Source organism: Capra hircus, chromosome 8, assembly GCF_001704415.2.
Source record: "Capra hircus breed San Clemente chromosome 8, ASM170441v1, whole genome shotgun sequence".
Classification (NCBI taxonomy): Eukaryota; Metazoa; Chordata; class Mammalia; order Artiodactyla; family Bovidae; genus Capra; species Capra hircus.
Genome location: NC_030815.1, coordinates 25378679 through 25398237, shown reverse-complemented (window position 1 = coordinate 25398237; position 19559 = coordinate 25378679). Strand labels below are relative to the sequence as shown.

General features: G+C 42.2%; 1 protein-coding gene across 2 annotated transcripts in view; it reads left to right on the top strand.

Annotated features, from left to right (window-relative positions):
* Positions 1-19559, top strand: part of ADAMTSL1 (ADAMTS like 1) — a 1105223-nt gene that overhangs the window by 910415 nt on the left and 175249 nt on the right. For both annotated transcript variants that reach the window (XM_018051922.1, XM_005683638.3), the window contains one exon: positions 15481-15691. In XM_018051922.1, the coding sequence (XP_017907411.1) occupies positions 15481-15691 (211 nt within the window). The remainder of the gene's footprint in view (positions 1-15480; positions 15692-19559) is intronic.

Below are 19559 nucleotides of genomic sequence, written 5' to 3'. Positions count from 1 at the left end.
ATGGGAGGCAGAGCTTAGGAGTTTTCATTGAGTTGAGCTGTCCATGGTAAACAGGCATATGGTGTTTCTTAGACAATGGGATGCCAGAGACAAGTATTGGTGGGTGTTGGAGGGAGGGCTGGAGATGCACTGCACAAGTGTGTCTAGTTTTGGGGCCCTTGTACTGTTTGACATCCCCATGGAAGAAGTAGTTATTAAAAAAAAAAAAAAAACAGAAAAAACAGCATGCTTGTAATGAGAAAGTAAATATATATCTTGCTACAAGTGAATTTTTTTTTCAAGAGCTATTCATTAATCTTTTTTAAAAAATAGAAAAAAAAAAAAGTACCGAAGAGGTCATTTACATGTTGAAATCTTGATAACCTTGATTCCTTTTTTTAAAAGAGATGATTTAGAAGGTGAGGCAAGCTGACATGGCCAAAGCTGTCACTTGCACCACACTGTTCTCTGATGGAAATAAGTACTTTGCAATCTCAGGTGTTTGGTAAACTTCATTATAAGTATTTTTATGGAGCCAAAGCCTCATGCCAAGCAGGCTGACTTCCAAGAGAAGCGTGGATCTATCCCCTGTTTCCTGAGCCCACACAAGTTCCTCTTTTACAGGGAGCCCTGATTTTCACAATGCAATTTATCATATATGCTTTTGGTTAATTTTTGGCCTTCAAAGAACATTTGTGCTCTCTATTGTCTAACATCTCCTTTGATCTTTCATTTTCTTTTTCCCAGGCCCCTTTAAGCAGCTTTTTGAAACACAGAGGTTGCAGCAGATCCATCTGCCCTGGAGTATAAGTGTTTTCCTAAATGCATCTTCCTCTCTGACCCTTCATGACTGCCTCCTCTATTCTTAGGGACTTCTCAGGATCGAAGTAATCTGAGTTCCCTTCCCAACTTTCGGGAAATCACTGGAACCCTAACTTGCTGATCTGTAAAAGGGAGGTAGTGATGCCTGCTTTGCTTTACTTCCAAGTTAAGTGGATCGAGTGAGACAGTGTCGATGAACAGACTTTGTGCTTTGTAGTCAGTCGTATAAATGCAAGTCTTATGAACACCACACTGCCTATCTTCTGAAATTCTGTAGTGTTCATGCTTCAGCCTAGAAGTTTAGCAATTAGCTCATTCCTCTTACCTAGCAATGTTTGCCGTCTATGGGGTCACACAGAGTCGGACACGACTGAAGTGACTTAGCAGCAGCAGCAGTGTTTGCTGGGTCTCCTGGGTGTTTGTCAGTTCTCCCCATCTTTGCTGAAAGCATGTTGAAGGTGGCGAGCACATCCCTACCTCTGTATTTGACACTGGGCTTAGCCAGCTATGCTTAAATGCTAAATTAATGTGAACATGTCACAAATGTCCTTGCCCTCTGTTTCCATAATCTAGGGCAACTTTGACTCACTCCAGGAAGAATTCTCACTCTACTCATTAAACTCTCTTCTCTCAATCATTATCCATGCATTTACCAAATGTTTACTGAGCACTCAGCAAGAACTGTTCATATTAGCTAATGTTTATAGAGCGTATCATCTGTGCCAGGCACTTTACTTAAGCCCTTTACATAGATGTGTTCACTTAAACCTCCTAACAGCCCTTTGAAGGGAGTATTGTTATTATTCCTATTTTACATGACTAAACTGTTGAGTATCTTGCCCTAGCATGTGCAGTTAGAGAGTTGCAGAGCACAGATCATTCATGCTGAATCCAGTTCCAGATCCAAAGATCTTCTTCATTAGGCTACGATACCGGGGCATCCTTGATGTGCCAGGCACGACAGTAGGTGCTGGAGATAGTAAGATGAGTAAGTCTGGGCCATTAGGGTCTAGTAAGAGAGACAAATAAGTAGATAAATAACTATACTGTGATGGAAATGAGACTGAGGGAAGAAAAGAATGCCACCAGAGGAGAGACACAGTAATGTGCTGCAGAGGAAAAGCACTAGCTTCACCTTGTGGGAGGGGCATTGGAAAAGTATTTAGAGATAAAGACGACGTTTGTGATCTAACCTGAGAGGAAGAAGAGTCTGACAGTCGACAAGAGCTGTACTCCTCTGCTTGGTACTCAGCAAAGCTGATTATGGAGGTGACCACAGAGTATACCAGACTTCTTTGGGAAGCACACTATGGGCCAGTTAAGGACTTGACCCTTGGCCTGTGGGTAGTAGGGTGTTACCTGTTACCTGAAAAATGGATGTTTTTCATAATTTTTATTGATAGAATTTCAGGGTTTGTTTTAAGTTGCAAAAATAAAACACAGAACTCCCTTATACCTGTCCCCTCGGTTCTCTAGTTGTTAACATTTTGGGACCATTTGAGAATAATTTTAGGTATGTATCCCATATGCATCCTAACATTTAGGTGTTTATTACCTAAAAGCTAGGATATTTTCATGAATAACCACCATGTAACTAACCACCAATCAAGAAGCAACTGAATTCAGTAACACCATCTCATGCACAAACTCCACTCACATTTTGCCTGTTGTCCCAGCAATGCCCTTTTAAACCCAAGATTGAATCTGGGGTCTTGTATTTGGCTGTCATTTCTTCTACTTCCATCTGGACAGTCTCTTCCTGTCTTTCATATCTTGGACATTTTTGAAGAGTACAGGCCAGTTACTTTGTTTGGGTTTGCTTAATGTTCCCTTATGAATTTTAACTTTTGCTAGAAACAGCACAGAAGGATGCTGTGTTCTTCTTGGTGCATTGTATCGGGAGACGATGACAGATGTCTCATTCCATTCGTTACTGATGATGTCACCTCGTGATTTGGTTAAGGTGATGCTGGCCAGGTTTTCCACTGTAAAATTTGTAAGTAGGTTGATCATATTAATAGTAAATAACAAGTATTTTATTGGGAGATAATCTAAAACTAAGTGAATACCCTGTTCCTCACCAAATTTTCACCCAGTGTTAATATTCATTGATGAGTCTTGCCTGAATCAGTTGTTATTGTTGCAGTTATTATTGCCAAATGGTGATTTTCTAAACTCTTATCAATCCTTCTAAATTACTAGTAGGCATTCTACTATTGAGTAGAGGTTTCTCTTTATTTGTTTACTTTGAATATCTAATTTGCTCAAAGGATTAAAATTCATTACTATCAAGTTGTCCCAGACATGACCAGTGGGAATCCCTTCAAACTTACCTCTGTGTCCCTTTGATTTTTACCCCATCCTTCTTTGAGGACTTCCCAGTTTTCTATACAAGATATTTCAAGTTCACTTTTTATTCTCCCAGCCCCTGCTCCAGAGCCATTTTTATAGGAACTGGCTCCTTAGTGGAGAATGATATTCACAAACTAAGATCTGGGCACTTTATACTTGATACAACTAGGATGACATTGCTTCTAGACCTTTTAGCAGAGAGAGCTAGGAAATATTGTAAACATATACATATTACATTTGTATATACTCATGTGTATCTGTTGACATAGCTTTGTCTATCTGGCTATCTGTCAATTAAATATCATGAGCTCACACTGTTTTTGATACCAAATTTATAAGATTTATTCTGGTCTTTCCCCTTTTTATGTGTATAACCCCTCTCTCTGATAATAAGAAGTCTGGCTCTCATTCTCCATAAGTATTTATATATTTGTTCAATCCTCCCTGAATGTTTGATTCTCAGTTATCCTTGCCCAGTGGTGAGCCCAGTCACATGCTTGTGGCCCACTCCCTACCAAACCTCAGGCTGAAGTTCAGTCCTACAAAGTGGAAGAGGGAAGAAAGGTAGAAAAGCTGGTTAGAAAGTACAGCTGCAGCCTGTACCTCCACTTGGCCCCCACTGGGTGCACCAGACCAAAACTGAGCCCTGGACACACAGGCCCCCCTCCCCGAAAGCCCAGCTCAGACCCCAATGAAAGCTTATAATCAGAGGAAGTCAAGCGAGCAAATTCACATTTCAGATGTCATTTTGGAAGCTTCAGGCTATGGATAGATTGGAAACTGGAAGATGGGGAGATAAATTCAGAGCCACTAATAATAGTCCAAGAACCTTAAAGTGGGACAAGGTCATAGTGTCCCTGGTGAAGTGAGGATTCTCTTTGTCATACCTTAGGGTTTCTAGAGCTGGCCATGCTCCTTGGTGTCTGAGTTATTATTGCTGGCTTGCTGTGTATCTCCTGACCTCAGTGGCATTCTAAAGAAAACAAATATCTTTAAGGGACCTTTCAAAAAAATCACAGGATAGAAATGTTGAGCCAAAATGTTAGAGGATTATACACAAGTGTAAAGAATGCATCTAACAAATAAGCAAAGTTCATAATGGTGTTGTGCCTCCCAATAAAAACTGCATTTTTAGTTTTGAACAGGAAACAGAGAAACAAACCCTGCTTTGCTGCAAAAGCCAAGGTAAGAGGAGGTTCTTCCGATAATAGCTTGTGGCGGGGAGTCTGTCATTAAAAATTACACGCATTTTACCAGCAACAAACAGTGAGTTGCCATGCTGGAGGCCTCTCTGAAAGGCAGGGGAGCAAAACCATTCACATAATGTGCCCTTGTCTAAAGGAAGGCCAAAATTCCTCCCCTGTGTAGCAAACACAAACACGAGCGGCTAAGAAGCACCAACCTCCATGGGTCCTTGATTGCCCAAATTGTCTCTGATGGCCACCTTCACAAAAAGCAACCGTGCACTTGGGGAGCCACACTCTGTCTTTGCCCTTCAGCTGCCAGGTCACACTGCTGCTTCTCTGGAAAACAACCACGAGTGTGTCCATGACCCTTGGCGACATTGGTGTGGTTGATTCTGTGACTTAGAAATAGATCTTTCATTTTGTTATTTGTCATCTTCTAAAGTTGAAAGCACCAGGGACTCAGGAATTTGCATCTCAAATCTAGTTTGTCCTGCTGTCTTCATTATTCTGGCCCTCAGAAGCATTTCCCCAGGCTGCCTGGATTTGATTCCTGATTCCCTTGTTGTTGTTTGTTTTGTTGGGTCGTGGGTTTTTTTTTTTTTTTTCAGTAATTTATATATTTGTTTCATTGGATCTTCTTTGTATGCAGGCTTTCTCTAGCTGCAGCAAGTGGGGGCTACTCTTTATTGCAGTGGTCTCTCTCGTTGCAGAGAATGGGCTCTAAGTGTACAGACTTCAGTAGCTGCAGCACATGGGCTCATTAGTTGCGGCTCATGGGCCCCAGAGTGCTGGCTCTGTAGTTGTGGCGCATGGATTTTATTGTTCCATGGCATGTGGAATCTTCCCGGACCAGGAGTTGAACCCATGTCCCCTGCACTGGCCAGTGGATTCTTATCCACTGTTACCACCAGGGAAGTCCTCCCTTGTTTACTAGCTGTGTGAGGTTGGATAAGTTGCTTGGCTGGTCAGGGCCTCTGATGTATCGCTCTGTAAAATGGGAGAAGTGATAGTACCATCTCCATCTGGTGGATATAAGTAATACATAAATTTAGGTATGTATTCCACATCTGGAGGGACCTTAGCCCTGAGTCCTGCTAGGATAATGCAGAGCTGGGGCTTCTAGTATCCACAGTGCTGGCCTGTGTCACAGGGAGCAGCCCCATTCTCTGCACCCACGTGTCCCAGTCATGGGAGACTTGGATGCAATACAAGTGGCACTGACGTCAGCGTGAGGCCTGGGAGGGGACAGTCTCAGCCACGACTGTTAATCATTGAACTTCTCCAGGCCTCAACTCCTTGTTGTTAAAATGCAAATAATAATAGTACCTCTTTCACAGGGCTGTGGAGAGGATTAAAGGAGGCAACTCACTTAAGGCAACCAGCACAGTATCTGGCTCACTGTAAACAATGGTGATGTTAGTATCACTCTTGGCAGTAATAGGTGATGTCAGCTGGATATGTTGCTGTCACATCATGGCGTGTGGCTCATGGCAAAGGGTCACTGCTCTGCCTGAGGCCAAGAACTAACCAGACACAGGCAGAGTGACAAGACCACATTCCAATAAGCTGGACTTTGGGCGGGACTCCAGCACCATCAGAAAAACAAAGTGGGAATTGGGAAACCAAGCCTAAAATTTTAAATCCGATTATAAACATAGGGCAACCCAAGTACACATGATTCTGGGCAGAGGGCAAGAAGCCTACTTCCAGCCTTGCAGAGTGGGAGGTAACCTTCTGTCTCCCACCTACCCTTGGTCAGAAGTCAATCGCAGGAGCTTGGCAAGGTCCAGCCTGAAGCTACAGGGCACCGTTGTCATCTGTCAACTCCCGATGCCTTCCCTGCAAGCAGGTTTTGGCAGAAAGAAAGGAATGGAGAGAAGAAAGGTTCAGAGGAAAGAAAATAGTGTAGAAAGAGAATTCAAGAGGACCAGTCTCCCTAACATTTTGGCCATGAGCCCAACCATGAAGCCAACACCTGAAGCCCAGAAACTGAAACAAACCATGGTGCTCATGTTTACCGTTCTCTTACACAGAACCACGGAGCCTTTAGCCCTGAAACAAACCATGGTGCTCATGTTCACCATTCTCTTACACAGAACCACGGAACCTTTAGCCCAAACGCTGGGGCAGGTGTGTTTGGGAATTCAGAATTTGGGACATTTTAGAAATATGTTATGATTACTAGTACATTAAGTATATAACATCTGCAGTAAGTTCTGGCACGGAATGGGGGTGGGGAGAGGTGCCATAATCCAATGGGCTAATATGGCTGCAGTAAACTGTAAATATTTACATCAAGTGAGATGTGGCCTGTCAAAGCATCGTGTCTGTCCAGGCCCAGCTTTGTCACCAAAGAATTTGCACCACACTGAAGAAAACCTAGAGCTTTGGGGACTCTGATATTGGGGTGGGTGGTTTTTAGAGGACACAACTGGGGTTCCATGAAATGTGAGTTCCCTCATTCTTCCTGAACATCTGCTATTTCAGGCACCATGCTAGGTGCTGAGACTACAGTGGTATATTGGTTTCCCAGGGTTGCTGTACCAAAGTACCACAAGAGGGGTGACTTGAAACAGCAGAAAAGCACTCTCTTACAGTTCTGGAGGCAAAAACCAAGTCCAAAATTATGATGCCAGCAGAGCCATGGTCCCCAAAACATGTGAGGGAGAATCCTTCCTTGCCTCTTCTAGCTTCTGGAGTCTACTGCAGTCCTTAACATTCCTTGGCTTGTGGACACTGCACTGCCACCTCTCGTCTCTGTCATGACATGGCATTCTCCCTGAGTGTCTCCCTCCCTTCTTATAAGGATATCTGTCAAATTAGATTAAGGATCCACCCTACTCTAGTATGACCTTATCTTAAATGATTATATCTACAATGACCTTACTTTCAAATAAGGTCACATTATGAGGTACTGGGAGTTCGAACTCCAGCATATCTTTTAGAGGGGTACAATTCAACCCATAACAAGTAGTAAGCCAAAACAGCCATAGCCCCATGCTCTTACCAAGGTAATAGTAGAGTAGGATAGTCAGATTACAGGTATGTCCTAAAGAAGACATACAAATGGCCGACAAATATATGAAAAATGCTCAGTGTCGCTAATCATCAGGGAAATGCAGATGAAAACCACAATGAGATATCATCTCAGACCTGTCAGGATGGCTCTCATCAAAAAACCAAAGGCTACAAGTCTTGGCAAGGATGTAGAGAAACTGGAACTATTGCATGCTGCTGGGGGGAGTAAAAAATGGTGCACCCACTGTGGAAAACAGTATGGTGGTTCCTCCAAAAATTAAAAATAGAACTATCATTCAGTTCAGTTCAGTCACTCAGGCATGTCCAACTCTTTGCAATCCCATGAACTGCAGCACGCCAGGCCTCCCTATCCATCACCAACTGCTGGAGTCTACCCAAACCCATGTCCATTGAGTTGGTGATGCCATCCAACCATCTCATCCTCGGTCATCCCCTTCTCTTCCTGCCTTCAATCTTTCCCAACATCAGGGTCTTTCAAATGAGTCAGCTGTTCGCATCAGGTGGCCAAAATATTCAAGTTTCAGCTTCAACATCAGTCCTTCCAATGAACACCCAGGACTGATCTCCTTTAGGATGGACTGGTTGGATCTCCTTGCAGTCCAAGGGACTCTTAAAAGTCTTCTTCAACACCACAGTTCAAAGCATCAATTCTTCTGCACTCAGCTTTCTTTATAGTCCAACTCTCACATCCATACATGACTGGAAAAACCATAGCCTTGACTAGATGGACCTTTGTTGGCAAAGTAATGTCTCTGCTTTTTAATATGCTGTCTAGGTTGGTCGTAACTTTCCTTCCAAGGAGTAAGCATCTTTTAATTTCATGGCTGCAATCACCATCTACAGTGATTTTGGAGCTCACCCCCCTCAAAAAAAAGTCAGCCACTGTTTCCCCATCTATTTGCCATGAAGTGATGGGACCGGATGCCATGATCTTAGTTTGCTGTATGTTGAGCTTTAAGCCAACTTTTCCACTCTCCTCTTTCAGTTTCATCAAGAGGCTCTTTAGTTCCTATTTACTTTCTGCCATAAGGGTGGTGTCATCTGCATATCTGAGGTTATTGATAATCTCCTGGCAATTTTGATTCCAGCTTGTGCTTTCTCCAGCCCAGCATTTCTCATGATGTACTCTGCATACAAGTTAAATAAGCAGGGTGACAATATACAGCCTTGACATACTCCTTTTCCTGTTTGGAACCAGTCTGTTGTTCCATGTCCAGTTCTAACTGTTGCTTCCTGACCTGCATACAGGTTTCTCAAGAGGCAGGTCAGGTGGTCTGGTATTCCCATTTCTTTCAGAATTTTCCACAGTTTATTGTGACCCACACAGTCAAAGGCTTTGACATAGTCAATAAAGCAGAAATAGACATTTTTCTGGAACTCTCTTGCTTTTTCCATGATCCAGTGGATGTTGGCAATTTGATCTCTGGTTCCTCTGCCTTTTCTAAAACCAGCTTGAACATCTGAAAGTTCACGGTTTACCTATTGCTGAAGCCTGGCTTGGAGAATTTTGAGCATTACTTTACTAGCATGTGAGATGAGTGCAATTGTGTGGTAGTTTGAGCATTCTTTGGCATTGCCTTTCTTTGGGATTGGAATGAAAACTGACTTTTTCCAGTCCTGTGGCCACTGCTGAGTTTTCCAAATTGCTGACATATCGAGTGCAGCACTTTCACAGCATCATCTTTCAGGATTTGAAATAGCTCAACTGGAATCCCATCACCTCCACTAGCTTCATTCGTAGTGATGCTTTCTAAGGCCCACTTGACTTCACAGTCCAGGATGTCTGGCTCTAGGTGAGTGATCACACCATTGTGATTATCTGGGTTGTGAAAATCTTTTTTGTACAGTTCTTCTGTGTATTCTTGCCACCTCTTCTGAAATCTTCTGCTTCTGTTAGGTCCATACCATTTCTGTCCTTTATTGAGCCCATCTTTGCATGAAATGTTCCCTTGGTATCTCTCATTTTCTTGAAGAGATCTCTAGTCTTTCCCATTCCGTTGTTTTCCTCTATTTCTTTGCATTGATTGCTGAGGAAGGCTTTCTTATCTCTTCTTGCTATTCTTTGGAACTCTGCATTCAAATGGGTATATCTTTCCTTTTCTCCTTTGCTTTTCACATCTCTTCTTTTCACAGCTGTTTGTAAGGCCTCTTCAGACAGCCATTTTTCTTTTTTGCATTTCTTTTTCTTGGGGATGGTCTTGGTCCCTGTCTCCTGTACAATGTCATGAACCTCCATCCATAGTTCATCAGGCACTCTGTCTATCATATGATCCTGCAATCCCACTTCTGGGCATTTATCCAGAAGAATTGAAATCAGGGCCTTGAAGGAATACTGCTGCTGCTGCTGCTAAGTCGCTTCAGTTGTGTCCGACTCCATGTGACCCCATAGACAGCGGCCCACCAGGCTCCTCCGTCCCTGGGATTCTCCAGGCAGGAACACTGGAGTGGGTTGCCATTTCCTTCTCCAATGCATGAAAGTGAAAAGTGAAAGTGAAGTCGCTCAGTCGTGTCCGACTAGTAGCGACCCCATGGACTGCAGCCTACCAGGCTCCTGTGTCCATGGGATTTTCCAGGCAAGAGTACTGGAGTGGGGTGCCATTGCCTTCTCCAGAAGGAATACTACTAGTATTCTCATATTCACTGTAGCAATAAGTATTCTCAGTAACTGGTTCCAGGATGTGAAAACAGCCTAAACAACCATGACAGATGTGATGTATATTTTAAATCGAATATTATTCAGCCTTAGAAAAGAAAGAAGTTCTGCAATATGTGACAACATGGATGAACCTTAAAGGCTTTATGCTAAGTTAAATAAGCCAGTCACAGAAGGACAAATACTCCATGATGCCACTTATACAAGGTACCTAAAATAGTCATAGAATCATAGAATTAATAATTCATAGAATCAAAGAGTGGAATAGTGGTTGCCAGGAGCTCAGAAGAAGAGGAAATAGGAATTGCAGTCAACAAGTGTAATGTTTCAGTTAAGCAAGGTGAGTGTGAGATTTTCCGCACAACACTGTACCTAGAGACAATACTGTGCATAGCACACTGAAAGTTTTGCTAAGAGAATGTTCTTTCCACAGTAAAACAAAAAAAATCAAGTGTGTTGAGAATTTCCAAATAGAGAACTATGCATGGAACCATATCCTAGAGGAGAATTTTACCCAGCCGAGGGCTTCCTCCCTGAGGAGGTAACAGTTTCAATGAAGATGAAAGGATGAGCTAAAGTCAACCAGACAAAGTAGAGGGGAGAAGCGTGAATGCCCTCACCCTCCGACATCCAGAGCCCCAGTCCTCCTCAGCACTGGAATTATGGGAAGCCAGAACCCAGAGTCCCAGCGAAGGCCTTGTCCATGTCTCCCAGGCTGCCAGCTACAGCTTGCTGCAGGCTGGCTCCCACGGGCCTACAGTCCCTCTCTCAGAAACAGCCAAAGGCGCGGAATCCAGCGAGGCAACTGTTGGCAGCCAGTGAGACCCAGCACTCACAGCTGAAGCCCCCGTGCAGGGGAGGAGTAGTGGGGTCATCGCTCTGCTTTCCCTCTTTGGGCATCAATTGATGAAAAATACTTGGACCCGTAATCAACAAACCGCTGAATGCACAGATAGCTTCTGCTGCCCTCCTTCCTTGAAGATGTATGAGTAAGCAGATACGTCTGTTTTGTGAGTTTTTCCAGCAGCGTTGAAGTGGCCTCATGGCTGCCAGATGCCTCTGCTTCAAGCTCCCAGTGACTGATTTTCTGCCAGAGGTGAGGGCAGGAGTGGGGCAGCCAGCAGTGTGGAGACTGTATTAGAACAAAATTTAACCTTGGAACAGCGCTCACTGTGTAGGCAGCTCCTTTATGAGACATGCATAGAGTGGCCGTCAGCATTGGGGGTGGTGGTTGTATTTTACACCCACAGCATTTTAGTATTTGTCTTGAAAGTGGTTGGCTGGAGGATGAAGAACATCCTTTTTTGAAGCATAACAAATGCAAAGAAAAGTGCACACATTCCGCACGTATGGCCTGGTGATTTTCACAAAGCGGGTGCACGTCCAGCACCCAGATCAAGGTAACATCCCAGAAACCCTCCCCCTCCCCCCGCCATACCCTGTTTCTAGTTACTACCCACCAAGGGCAGCCACCTCCCTCACTTCTAACATTGTAGACTAGTTTTGGGTTTTGAGTTTTAGGTAAATGAAATCACACTATGAATTTTTGTAGTTGTGGCTTTGTTCACTCAGTTTTATGTTTGTGAAATTCAGTCATGTTCCTTGTTGTTCTAGTTTATTCTCATTCTGTAAAGTTTTATGTGAATATATCTTAATTATTTGTCCATTTACCTGTTGATGAGCATTTGGGTAGTTTTCTCTCTGGGCTATGAGGAATAGTGCTTCTGTAAACATTACTTTTTTAAAAAGAAGTGTCATTCATTTCTTTTTGGTTGTGGTGGGTCTCGTTGCTGCTCCCAGTCTTGCAGTGAGTGCATGCTACTCTGTAGTTACCGTGTGTGGGCTTCCCATTGAGGTGGCGTCTCTTGGCGTGGAGCACAGGCTCTAGGGCACACTGGCTTCAGGAGTCGTAGCTCGCAGGCTCTCGAGCACAGGCTCATTAGTTGTGGCACACAGGCTCAGTGGCCCTGCAGCATGTGGGATCTTCCTGGACCAGGGATCAAACCCTGTATCCCTTGCATTTCAAGGTGGATTCTTAACCATTGGGCCACCAGGGAAGCCCTGAACATTCTTGTGTATGTCTTTTGATGAACATACACACATTTTGGGGGGAGAATATATATTTGTATTGCACACATGCTAAGTTGCTTCAGTCATCTCTTTATGACCCTGTGGACTGTGCCAGGCTCCTCTGTCTTTGGGATTCTCCAGGCAGTAATACTGGAGTGGGTTGCCATGCTCTCCTCCAGGTGATCTTCCCAATCCAGGGATCAAACCCATGTCTGTTATGTCTCCTGCATTGGCAGGCAGGTTCTTTACCATTTGTGCCACGTGGGATGCCCAATTATATATATTTCAAGTGTACAACATGTGCTTTGAGATACAGAATTAGTTGTCTATTGTTCCACAATGAATTTTCCCCAAACCTAGGAGCTCACAACAAAAATAAACATTTATTACCTCTCACAGTTAAATGAGTGAGAAATTTGGGAGCAGCTTGGAAAGGCGGTTCAGGCTCAGGATCTCTTAGGAATTTGGAATCATCTGAAGGCTGGACCTAGTCCAGCAGGACTGCTTTCAAGGCAGCTCACCCCTATCACTGGCAGGTTGATCCTGACTGTTGGTGAGCAGCCCGATTTCCTTTGCATGTGGACTTTTATCCACATTTGCTCAGGGTCCTCATGGCATACTGGCTGGCTTCCCCCAGAGTGAGCAGTCAAAGAGAGACAGCCATGTAGAAGCAATATCCTTTTTCTAATTTAGCCTTGAAAGTCACATAGCACCCCTTCTGCCTCACTGTATTCCTTACGAGTGAGCCAGTAAGTCCAGCCCATACTCAAGACTCCATCTTTAGAATGGAGAAGAGGCAAAGATTGTGTGGACATATTTTTTAAACCAGTAGCCCTTTAATATTTTAAAGCTTGGAATTTACCCAAGCTGGGGATCTAAAAACAAGTTTACAGACATTCATACAAGAGTATATTCAACTCAGCCTCTCCTCTTTTATTCATTTAAAATTCTGTGAATATTTATAGGGCAGTTTTCAAGGTATTTCCTGAAAATAAGATGGCATCATAGAAGGTACAAAGGCTTCAGAGCCAGACACACCCAAGTTTGAATCCTGGGTTCACTACTTACTAATTATGGGTATTTGGGCAAGCAACCTCTTAGATTCTCAGATTCCTTCAACTTTAAAATAGGGAAGATCAATGCAGCCTACCTCACAGTGTTCTGGAAGTAATTAAATGAGATAATGTGTATAAAGTGCCTGCTATGGTGGTAGATCCCTTCCATTTGCTCATTTATTTTAAAAGGTAGTAACCATATACATTAACTGTTTAGAAGGAGCTATGATGAACCCTGTGAGAGACACAGAACTGACTCAGACACAGACCTTGCCTTCTACAGGTATATATTTTCATAGGGCCCTTGACAGGCAGAATAACTGTAATACTACTGAGAAAATATTTAGTATCTGGAACAAATATGGATACAATTTATTTACAACTAAATAGGGATTATATTTGGATATATGGAAATGGAAAAAATTTTGAGGGGCAAGGAAAAGACCAGAAGTATTACAGATTAGGAGTAATCACTTGAGTAAAGATAGAGCTAGAAAACCAGGGGGCATGAACTGAGAACAAGAAAGGACTTCATTACTGATATGGCTTGAATCCAGGGTAGGAAAGGAAGTTGTGGAAATAGGAATTGGAAAGGTAATTACCCTAACAGAGTACCTGGAAAGGATTGAGAGAGCTCCATTCAGCGTTACAGTCTGGTGAGAAACATTAAAGCCAGTGGCTTTTTTTTTTTAATTGGAGTTAAGTTACTTTACAATGTTGTGTTAGTTTCTGCTCTACAGCAAAGTGAACCAGCTATATGTATACATATATCTCCTCTATTTTGGATGTCCTTCCCCATTTAGGTTACCACAGAGCATTAGGTAGAGTTCCCTATGGTATATAGTAGGTCCTCATTAGTTACCTGCTTTATACATACTAGTATATGTCAATCCCAATCTCCAAGTTCATCCCCCTCTCCCCTTCCCCGTTTAGTGTCTCTACATTTGTTCTCTATATCCATGTCTCTCTTTCTGCCTTGCAAATAGATTCATCTGTACCATTTTTCTGGATTCCATGTGTATGCATTTAGTGTAAAATATTTGGTTTTCTCTTTCTGGCTTACTTCACTCTGTATGACAGACTCTAGGTCCATAAAGTCAGAGACTTTTGAACCAGTTTTCAGGGCTGGCTACAAAAGTTAGGCAGTCCTAGCTACTGAAGGGTCAACTTGCCATGCTTTTCTTGGCTGGCTCCTGTAGAATCTTTGTGTCTCACTTTGTAAACAGAACTTTCTAAAACTGATCATTAAAGAACACTTCTCACTCCAAACCCAAGAAACTCAGTTGTTGTTGGGTTTTTTGGGTTTTTTTTTTTTTTTGGTATTCCCATTTTGGAGGCTGCATCAACAGGGAAATTGTTTTTATAGGCCCTTAGCTCACTATAAACGTACTTGTCAAGACTTGGCCATTTGGAATGGCCACTTTATGCACTTATCTCTGTGTTTGACTTCCTCTTCCAGATAATAAGCTGTCCTCTCCACTTATTCCTCCTCAAGAAGGGTGATCTATTTTGTGACTTTCACTTTTGTTACGTTCTCCAGTCCCAGACAGTGATGATATTTATACATAAGACAGGGACATTTCTATGCTATGATGGCAGCTTGAAGGAAGTTGGAACCGGCAACCTTTCATTTCGAAGCCAAAGAAAAATAAACATGAATGTTTCAGTCTTGCTAAGAATGGAGGCTAGAGAGAGAAGCAGAAAGCCTTCTTCTAGACATGTTATTCACTACATGGTATCCAAAGCCTTTATGTGCACAACTTATATCTTATCTAACATACCCTCTTATTTTGATGAAGCTTATATGTTTCATCAAAACGAACATAGAAAGTGAAAAAAAGATAGGGATTCCCTGATGGCTCAGATGGTAAAGAATCTATCTGCAATGCAGGAGACCTGGGTTCAATCCCTGGGTCGGGAATATCCCCTGGAGAAGGGAATGGCTACCCACTCCAGTATTCTTGCATGGAGAATTCCATAAACAGAGGAGCATGGCAGGCTCTAGTCCATGGGGTCACAAAGAGTCAGGCACAAGTGAGCAACTAATACTTCCATCAAAATAGACATGATTGTGACCATTTCTGGTGATTTTGTGGTAAAAATTGGATGTTTCATTTTATCACCCTCTTTGTTTAAACAGATTCTTGAACATGAAGAGAAAAGATGACTTCTAGTCTTGGGATAGAATTCCTAGCCAAGCTTGGGCTGGACCTTCCCAAATACCCACATAGGTGTTTTTACTCCATTAGGATAACACTTGCAGCAAGGGAGCCGTTCTGTACACAGGTTCTCAGGGTATTCTCTTCCTCTGATTTCTTCACAGATGGGAAATTGGCAAGTGGAGTCCTTGCAGTCTCACCTGTGGGGTTGGGCTGCAGACCAGAGATGTCTTCTGCTCCCACCTGCTTTCCAGAGAGATAAATGAAACAGTAATCCTGGCTGATGAGCTGTGTCGCCAGCCCAAGCCCACCACGGTGCAAGCTTGTAACCGCTTCAACTGCCCCCCAGCCTGGTACCCTGCACAGTGGCAGCCGGTGAGTTCTAAGGTTAACACAATATCGAAGTTTGTGTTTGCAGCAGTAGCTCAGGACAGGGGACTGTGTTGTCTGAGTGTTGTCCCGTTAAAGGAATGTTCAAGATCTGCTCAGGCGTGTCTGACTCTTTGTGACCCTGTGGACTGTAGCCCAGCAGGCTCCTCTGTCCATGGAATTCTCCAGGCATGAATACTGGACTGGGTAGCCATTCCCTTCTCCAGGGGATCTTCCCAACCCAGGGATTGAACCCTCGCCTTCTCCATCTCCTGCACTGGCAGGCGGATTCTTTACCTCTTGAGCCACTGAAGCTTCCCAGTACTCCCACAACCTTATTCAAATTCAGATCTTTTCATTGCAAATAGCAAGCTCGTTCTATTCTGCCACCCACAGTGATCTCCAAAAGCAACTCAAATGACCCATCTCTTAACCTGAAGATATTTCTGACAAAGTTTTCACTGAGCTAAGGAAAAAAATTTTAAATAAGGACTGTGTGGTGGGTAAATTTCCATAAAGCTAACTTGTCTGAATGTTTGCTCTTTCTAGTTTTTTTTCTGTTTAAAATTCTAAGAGATAATGATACCAGGCAATGGCTTTTCTTTTCTTTTCTTTTTTAACATAATTCCTTAGCAAAATAGGATGTTAGAAATCAAGTCAATTCCAGACTTTTAAACTTTTCCTGATCCATGGGGAACTATCATTTTAAAGCAAGGGTTGGCAAACTGCTGCCCAAAACCAAACCCAGTTCATGACCAATTATTGTAAACACAGTTTTTTTGGAACATAGCCATACTCTTGCATTATACGGGCATAACTGCTTGGTTGTGACAGAAACTATATGGTCCACAAAAGCTAAAACATCTACTCTACCTCTTTACAGAACAGTTGGCTGACCCCACTCTAAAGCATTTATTATAATAATAAAAACACAATTATTTTATCCTCATATCCTATCTAAAATTAATATATATTTCTCAAACTAAAGTTAAGCACCTTTTTTTGCATGCCTTTAAAAAACATAAGACTTTTTTTAAAGAAAACACTTTTAATCTTAACAGTGCAGTACCTTGAAAAGTAGAGTACAACAGCTGGTATCCAGGGGCCAGCATCAAGTGAACGGGCAAGAAGAATTACTGACTGCAGGAGGGAGAGAAGGTGGAAGATGGGAGAGCTGAAGGGTCATCAGCAATAAGAGATGGAAGGCAAACTGCAATTTTACTCACACCTTATGAAAAAAACACAAGATTTTAGATTGATTACTTGGATAAAATCTTACTGTGCAATTGCCTTCCTATTAGAATATCCCTCATAGTTTTAAAGTGACAAAAAAGGTCATAGAAAGTAAGCGTGAAAAGGAAGGGAGACATACATCCCAGTTTTACTGAAACAGTTTTTACTCTCAGAAGTGGCCCAGTTAGAATGATAAATGATGCAGGCATCAGACTGAGAAGGAGAGAGAAGGCAGCCTTGGTCCTGAGACAAGGAGCTGCCATTTCCACGCATCCCCTGTGCTTCTTCAAACCAGTGGACAGGGCCCCTTCCTTCCTCCTTCCCCTTCCCGGTAAAGTTCTCACAGAATCAAATAGTAATAAGTGAGCAAAAGACTAGGTGTAAAGCATCTAGAAGCAGATATGGACGCTATACCGCCCATGTCTGCTGGGATATATATGCTTTTAGAACCTAAATGTATATGATTAAGTTCATAACTTCCATGCTACTGTGTCAGTGGAAATCAAGAGAATTTTGTGTACTTTGAACACTTTGTGTACTATTGTTCTGTTAAGAAATATATATTATTATACACCTAATTGAAGTTAATCCTCATAACAGTCCAGTGAAAAGTAGATTTTATTGTCTTCATTTTAGTTTTGAGGAAACTGAGGCTCACAGAGCTAGCAAAGCTAGGAGTGGACATCAACTCAGTTTTGTGTGATCCTTTCCACGATACCCCATTGTTGGAAACCACTGTGGCAGAAAAGGCCCTCAAGGGATTACATAGAAGCCCCCTTATTTTATGGATGATGTAACTGTGACCAAGATATAGTTTTGCCCAAAATCACAAAGCCTAATCCAGAACCCAGGTCTCCCGATTTCTGGTGCATTTATACTTTTACCTTTAACTATACTCCGGCTCCGTACTGCACCACTAACTTATGGTCATGCTAAGAAAAGATGAGGAATCAGCCTAAATCAACCTCTACTGTTGAAACTAATTCCCTGTATTTTTAGTTTGTGTTGCCATTAAGTGCCTAATAAGTTCTAGGTAAAATGTTTATTGAATGATATAATGAATGAACAGATCAATAGTACCACCCACAAACCCTGAAATGTTTTTTACTTTATATCCCACTGATGGGTTTGTTTCATGATTGTAGGTCATGATATTGATGATGAAAGTCAGTGAAGCACCAGCCTTTTTCAGTAGTTGCACATGCTGCTGAGTAATGGCAGGGACCTATGCTGTTCTTTCAGTTTTTACAGCACATCCATATACATGGTATTTTTCGCTCTATTACCAACATTACCGCCCCCATGCCCAGCGGTCCTATTGAATCAGTGGATTTCTAAAGAGTCAATTATTCTTCCATTGTCCATCGACCTTGGGCCTGTTAAGATATGTATTTATTTTGAAAGCATTTTCTATTTCATTTCATTAGATAGAAGCCTTTGAGATAAGTTGGATTTAAATCCACTTTTCAGATCAAGGAAGTAATAGTAAAGAACTCTTTGAAGTTTAGTCAATGAACCACTGACTATACTTTATCAGAACCTTTAAAAAGATCTTGTTTCAAACCCAATACGTAATCATTGTGAAAAATATTCAAACATAATAAATAAATAGCATAGAAAGTGAAAGCCACGAGGGATTCTACCTTCCACAGAAAGATTCCTGTTAAATACTTGGTGCATAGGAATCCTTGGTCACCTTGAGGAATCTCTCTGAACCTAGAGAAAACAATAGGCTATTCTTCTTATATTATTTCCTAGAATCTTACATCTTTAGTTTATTAGGCAAAATCAGCTACCACTGACCACTTAGTAGGAGAAAGGAAGTCATTGTTTATGCTTATCGAATAAGTCAGGAATAATTTGAGCATCTCCAGTCTAATTAGTAGTTGTCCTAGGACACCACTTAGTTGAGATATCAGCTATTGGTAGTACATTTGCCTGGTCCCTTGGCAACCCTTGCTGGGACAGGGGACCTGTAGTGCACAGAAATGTCTTTTCCATTCAGCTGCCTGGATGCACCAGGAGAGAGGGCTGAGGTCTTTCATCCTTCAACAGCCAACGTACAGTTTTTTTCTTACAAAAGAAAAGGAGAGGGTAGATCCAATGCTTCATTTAAAGGAAGACAGATAACATCCTGATGAACGCTGGCCTGTCTGAGGGGAGAAGGTCCCCCTCCTTGCTCTTTGAATATTGGGCTACCACTGACCTCATGCATATTACATATGCTTCTCTTTCGGAGGAGGAAAAAACACAAATTATGTAAGTTGTCATTTACCAACTAGGAATGCAACCTCCTTTGTCCTTCATAGAGCATTTACTAACAAGTAACATGTAGCCAATATTTACACATTCTACAGGTCTGAGAAGTCCAAGGATTTATGTTAACATTTTAGTTTAGAAATAGTTAAGCCGAAATGAAGCACAAATCTAATTTCTAATTCTAGCTTTGGTTTTTAGGGTGCCATCTTTATTTCATTTCTACCTCTTAGTCCCTACTGCATCTCTTGGTTTTCATCTTCGGTCTTATGTGAAGGACTCAATATTTATCAATTTAGCTATAATGGCTTGGTGAGATTTTATGGTTAACTTGGGCCCCAGTCCATGAAGTCGCAAAGAATTAGACATGACTGAGCGACTAACA